Raw genomic sequence first — 6,548 nt, 5'->3', positions numbered from 1 at the left:
ACACACACACACACACACACACACACACACACACACACACACACACACACACACTCACACACATATAATCCTTCTCTGGTTAGTGTGAGATGTTGTCTTTAAAAGTATGTGCTGACGCTGTACAGAAGACCTGCTGACAGAGCTTCCGGCATGCAAGATCAACTAAATTTTACAGCTCATTTCCCACAGCTCCATTCATTGTTATTAAGTTCCTGCCTCAGTGCGATGCTGCCAACACTTCAGCATCTCCCATGATTTCACTGAGTGATCTCACTGGGTCATCTGACTGCTTCATGTGACCACAGTCTTGTGAGGAGATGTTTTTAATGCAATGTTTGTGAGATGCTCTCAGTCTGTTTCAGGCCGGTTTTATTAAATAAGAGCCGGCTCTGCTGTGCATTTATTTAATTTAAGTCAGAAACAGCTGTGCAGTCTCTGCTGAGATTGCTTCGGCTCATATGCTGCACAATGATTATTAATGACATATTTCTGGTCTCCATTACCTCAATAACAAGCAGTTCATTAATGACAGATGCTGCCTGAATGCTGATGGTATCTGACACTTGCAGTAAATGCAAACTCATAATTGGATAAGGCATTTTACATATAGAGAAAGAGAGAAATGGATGTGATGCAGGTTTTATTGCCGCTTCTGAAGGTTTTTGTCCTTGTTTTTGTGTGTTTGCTGTGTTAACAAAATACCTTATGGATCACTGACTGGATTTGAAAGATGCTCTCTGAAGTAAACAGTGAATGTACATTTACAATTAAATAACTAACTCTCTACAGCATGAAAGTCATTTTCATGGTTTAACCAAAGTGGCTTTATCTCAAATGATATGCTCAAATGATAGTTTAAAAAATTGTCATGAAAAGCACCAAGTCATGAACATTTCTTTAAGAAAATCTTTGTATTTTAAAATATATTATTATTATTGTTTTACCGATGGGCATTTAACTGTTTGTATGTTGGCTCAATAGTAACCTGTTTATTGAGTTTTATCATTTCCAGCTGCCCTTTCTTGAAATGACAAAAACAGCCTGAGCTTTGCAGCATCTTAATAAAATACACATATTATTACTTCTCCCCTTACTTTTGATTTGCCATGCATTCTTGTGACGATGAAAGTTTTGCAGACCATGCCAAAGGGAGGAATTCACTCCCACACAAAAGGCCTATACAGCTGGAAATGCCTGTTTTGTAGTCCAGGCTTTTCTTCTGTTACTTGTCCAGATCACCGTGTAATGGATTTGCATAATGGTGGCTCAGCTGCTAAATTAGCATAAAACACTCCTCCATTCTGGGCCATTCAACTGACCAATCAGAGCAATAAGATCATTTGTGAGAGGCTGAGGACTCATACTCCAGACAAATGATCAGGTCCGACCATGGATGAACTTTGTTCTGTTGTTAAAATTGTCACTTTAGTTTATCTCTGGTGTTTAATTTAGTTGGAGCCAAACTATTTACATTATTTTCATTTTTTTGTTAATTTAATAAAACCTTGATTGATTATACTAAATGAATACCAGTATCTTGTGATGAACTTGCGACCCGTCCAGGGTGTACCCCGCCCCTCGCACAGTGATTGCTGGACATAGGCACCGGCGACCCCCGTGACCCAAAATGGAAGAAGCGGGTAAAGATAATGGATGGATGGATGGATGGATGGATGGATGGATGGATGGATGGATGGATGGATGGATGGATGGATGGATGGATGGATGGATGGATGGATGAATACCAGTATCAAGATTGTGACACCACTACTTTGATGACCCACATGAGTTTTATTTTTGCTTATAAAACCTCCTCATTTAGTTGCAGGTTTGATGTACAGGTATGCCTGAAGTAATTCTGCTTGGAGTTTTATGTGTTCTTCCAGCACATATGTTGGTTTTCTCTGGTGTGTTTGTCTCTAGTTGCAGCAAAGGCATAATATTGCAAAATTAATAAATAAATTAATTAATTTAACTAAAGCATCCAATTCTAAAGATGTAGACCCACGAAACAAGATAACTTTTAAAGGAGCAAATAATTTGCTTAAGGAAAAGGCAGGTGAAGATTCTCAGTCATCCAGGACACCGTAGCCTTTGCAAATTGAATCAAAGGCTTCTGGACTTTTTGTTTCTTGGAAACGTTTTGCTTCTCATCCAAGGAGCATTCTAAATCCAATTCAGCTGTGAATCGTCTTTAATTCAGTTTGTTAGGATTGTTAAAGAAAAACCAATAGTTTTGTTTATTTTATTTCATTGCTCTCCTAAGGATGTTTTAAAATTCTGTTGCAGCTAAAATGAAGATTACCTAAATGGGAAATAAAATTAGACTTTTTTTTAATAAAGTCATTATGAATCTCAGTGAAATTGATCATTTGAACCTCATTAATTAATTAGAGAAATTACATTTCCTATGAAAAATGCAGTGTAAGTACTTGTTGCTGAACAACTTGCTGAATAACAGCTGAAGTTAGCTAAAAAAAATGCAGAAATGTAGCTGAAATGGAAAAACAAGCCCAAATTAACAGAAAAAAGCAGAAAGAACACATATTTGCAGAATTAGGCTTAAATAAGCAGAAATGAGTACAAAAATTAAGAAATTGTGGTAGCTAAAAAAGCTGAAATTAGCACAAGATAGCTGAAAAGTTGCTGAAAAGGCAGAAAGAAGCTTAAATTACCAGAAGGATATGGAAGTAACTGAAATTAGCTAAAAAAAAAAAAGTGGAATTGGCTGAAAAAAGCTAAATTTAGCACAAAACAGTTAAATAGTAGCTGAAATAGCAAAAAAAAAAAAAAAAAGAAACTAGAAGAAAAAAATCTTAAAGGAGCATAACAAGCTGAAATTAGCAGAAAGAAATTAAGCTGAAAGTAGCAGAAATTACTATGAAAAACTTGAATTTATCTGAAAACAGCTGAAATTAGAGGAAAAATGCTGAAAAGGTAGAACAAATTAGCTGAAGAAAGCAGAAAGAATATGTTTGCTGAAAGAAGCAGAAATGAGCATAAAAAAGTGAAAATTATCTGAAAACAACTGAAATTTGCTAAAAAAAAAAATAAACAGCTGAAAAGTAGCTTAAAAAGCAGAAAAAAGTTTTATGAGAAGGACGTGGAGAGAGCACATTTTTGCAGAATTAGGCTGAAAAAGTTGAGTGCAAAAAAAGTGGAAGTAGCTGATACAGCTAAAATTAGTATAAAACAGCAAAATAGTAGCTGAAATCTCGGAAAAAGCTGAAACTAGCAGAAATAAGCTGAAAGTAGCATAACAAGCTGAAATTAGCTGAAAGAAGTTAGAAGAAGCATAAAAATGTTGTAGTAACAGAAAGAAACTGAAAGGAACACAACACATTTGATAAAGATAAGATAAGATAAGATGGAACTTTTGTGATCCTGCAGGAAATGGTTGAAAACAAATTAAATTTGCTGAAAGTAGCTGAAAAATGTTTGAATTTTCACAAGGAAGCTAAAAGAAGCTGAACCAGAGCAACATGTGAAAGGAGCAGTAAAAGGTTGTAAACAGATCTAAAGATCTGACAGATGTAAAATGAGCTCAATTTATTTTCTATGAGAAAAAAATGGCAGAAAAGGCTAAATATTTCAAACAGCTAAAGTTGCACCAAAACCAAAAGTCAAAGCAGGATTGTCCTGAAAGAGCTGAACATTTTTTTGATACATGATTTGTTGAAATAGCACAAAATTGTGGAACGAGAAAGATGCTGAAAAATGTACGAAAGCAAAATGGATCAATGATCATCAGCGCTTCATGAGTGTTCAAAATGTTGTGATAAAGGCAAAGTCGAGACTCGCCTCGCCTGTCTACAGCACGAACGAGACATTTACAACCACAGCTAAATATTTCTCAGAATCAACAGGTTCAAGCTACATTTAAAAAAAAAAAAAGCTTTCCGTTTATAATTTTCTTTGTATCCATTTAATTTGGGAGCAAAACCAGAAGAGTAAGAGACTTTGGTTCAACGTCACAGCTCCTGCTGCGTTCACATGCATTTTTATGTGACGCAGCTTCATGTATTTACATGTTATATGTTTCTTTCTGTGGCCGTATGTCCCAAAAGGGACAAAAGAAGTTAAGATGTTTATTTCTACATTTCTGGGCAGTGATTTGAGCATTTAAATCTAAATCCTTTGGTCACGCTGACAGTTTATTTTATTTGTTTCTCTTGTCCTCATTATTGAAGTATATTAAATGGCTGGAGTGTGCTAGTGGGGAAGAAAAGCCATCAGAAACTTAAAAGCACAGTTGGCTAGTTGTCTTGTGGCTTGATTCCTGCACAAAAACAAGCTTAGAAATAATTTTAATCCCCAGTCTTAAGTATTTCATGTTTTATTTCGCTTTCATTTACACTCCATATCACGTTTCCCCTGTCCTCCCCACGGAGACCCCACGATCTTCTCTAAAACTTGAGAAAGTGTGTCGAGCAACACAAACAGCTGTTACAACACAAAATGCATAACGTGTCAAAACAAAAACTCGCAAACACGACAACACAAACAAAACGTCAAATAGCACCAAGTTGGGACCGAACTTTACAGTATTTTGATAAAAAAAGACCAGACTGGTGTCCACACAGAGGAAGTCGAGTGTGCTTGTCAGCAGAAACTCGTAGCAGCATTTTCTTTAGCTATCATTTCTTCAAAACAAACATTTTTACATCAGAACAATGCAGTCACTTCATATAAGTTAAAAAAAAAAGTTAAATTCCTAAATGTTTATAGTAAAAAATGCCCTTACAGAATAAATCACAAGGGAAATATTGTCAGGCTATACAAGCACATCTCATCCTGTTCTGCTGCATCAGGAGGCACTGGGGCAAAGGCCTCGCGAGAGATGATTTTTACCAGTTCATTTGAGTCCGTGCAGATATCATCTGGAGAGAGAGAGGACAGAAACAGGAAGACACTTGAGACTAATTAAAAGCACACACACAGTGAGTCTGTCCTTCAAGAACTGCAGCTCAGTCGCTACTGGTCTCCATTTTGGTTGGTTTCTTTGGACGTGCAGTCTTTGACCTCTCCCTTCAGCTCAGCGAGCTGCGCCGAGTGAACGGTCAGAGTGCCGTTCACCTGGGCCAGGTACTCGTCCGAGTGTCTCTCCAGCTCTGCCCTGATTCGCTCCAGGTGCTCCACCAGCTCCCCCAGGTTGCTGCACTGGCTCTCCACCTGGCTCACCCTGCTGCCAACATCTCTCATCTCTTTGTGCACTTCCACGGCTGTGCTGCGGCAGCCATGCAGCCCCCCCAACAACTGTCTCTTCAAGGCTACCAGCTCTCCCTTCAGCTGTGCCAGTCGCCTCTCGCCCGCTCCGAGGAGGGAGGCTTGATGCCCGACGAGTTTGGTGATCCCTTGCACTTGGTTGACCAGATGATGCTCCCTCGCCTCCCACGATGAGTTAGCGTGGCTCACCTCAGTTGAAATAAAACTGATGGAGTCTTTCAGGCCCTTCAAAGTGCGGTTCACAGAGTTGATGTTGACCTTTAGGAGTGTGATCTCTCCCTGGACGGAGCCCTCTGAGTCCTCCTGTGCGATCCGGACCAACAGGTTGTGCAGGGTGTTGTTAATATGGTCCAGCTGGTTGGAATGGGAGTCCAAACGATCGATCATCTTCTTTTCCATTCCATCACACTCCTCGTCTACCACAGTACCTTCAACTCCACCTTCTGGAGGGGCGGAGGGTGCACATGAGGAGGTGCAGAGGAGCTCCAGGTCCATTAGCTGTTTGTGAATTCCACTCAGGTCTCCCTCGACCCTCCTCCTAACAGACTCGATCTCTGTCTCCAGTGCAGGGACCACCTGGCCCTCCAGAAGAGCTGGAACAGTGGCGTTACTTAGTTCCTCCACAGCCACAAACACTCTGTCCTCGAGGGTCTTCAGCTTGTCTTCCAGCAAAGTTTTGAAGCCGTCCAGAGAACCAGGAAGCCCTGCAGCTCCATCAGATCCAACAGTGGTGGCATTGAGTCTGTCCTCGATGTCCACCAGACGGGTCTCAATTATAGTATCTACTTGAAAGCCTTGTTCGGTGATAGCTCTCTGAAGCTGCCTCTGAGATTCAGTCAGGTCCTTGACCAGTTCTTCCAGCAGCAGCATGCGCTGAGACAGGCTGTCCACCTGTAATTATCAATAATTTAACCCATTAGTCACTCAACAGAACATCCAGTTGCATGGCATTATGTAGTTTCAGGGCATGAACCTAAAGAAAGCAGTTTTATAGTTTGGTATTTTTGGAAATACAGTTCTACTTTCTTTATAAAACTTAGATGAGCAGGTCAAAGGATTTTTAATGGGTTTTTAACTAAAGATAAATAAATGGTTCACTTAAATCAAGAAATAAGAGGAAACAAATTTCTTACATCTAATTTACTGTATTTTCCGGCGTATAAGTCGCATCAGTCAAAAAAAAAACATCATGACGAGGGAAAAAACATATAAGTCGCATTTATTATGAGTTTATTTAATGGTCAAAACAACTGCATTTCGCCTGGATAGCACGGCTCCATCCATCCATCCATCCATCCATCCATCCATCCATCCATCCATCC

General features: G+C 39.4%; 1 protein-coding gene across 1 annotated transcript in view; it reads right to left on the bottom strand.

Moving 5' to 3' along the window:
• Positions 1–4,901: 4,901 nt before the first annotated feature.
• LOC119416889 (EMILIN-3) overlaps positions 4,902–6,548 on the bottom strand; it is an 18,240-nt gene continuing 16,593 nt past the window's right edge. The window contains exon 6 of the mRNA XM_037684082.1: positions 4,902–6,117. Coding sequence (XP_037540010.1) covers positions 4,975–6,117 — 1,143 coding nt within the window. The 3' untranslated portion in view covers positions 4,902–4,974. The remainder of the gene's footprint in view (positions 6,118–6,548) is intronic.

This window comes from Nematolebias whitei, chromosome 11 (assembly GCF_014905685.2).
Source record: "Nematolebias whitei isolate Nwh7 chromosome 11, NemWhi1, whole genome shotgun sequence".
Taxonomy (NCBI): Eukaryota; Metazoa; Chordata; class Actinopteri; order Cyprinodontiformes; family Rivulidae; genus Nematolebias; species Nematolebias whitei.
Note: the sequence above shows the minus strand (reverse complement) of the source record. Positions and strands in the feature narration are given on the sequence as shown.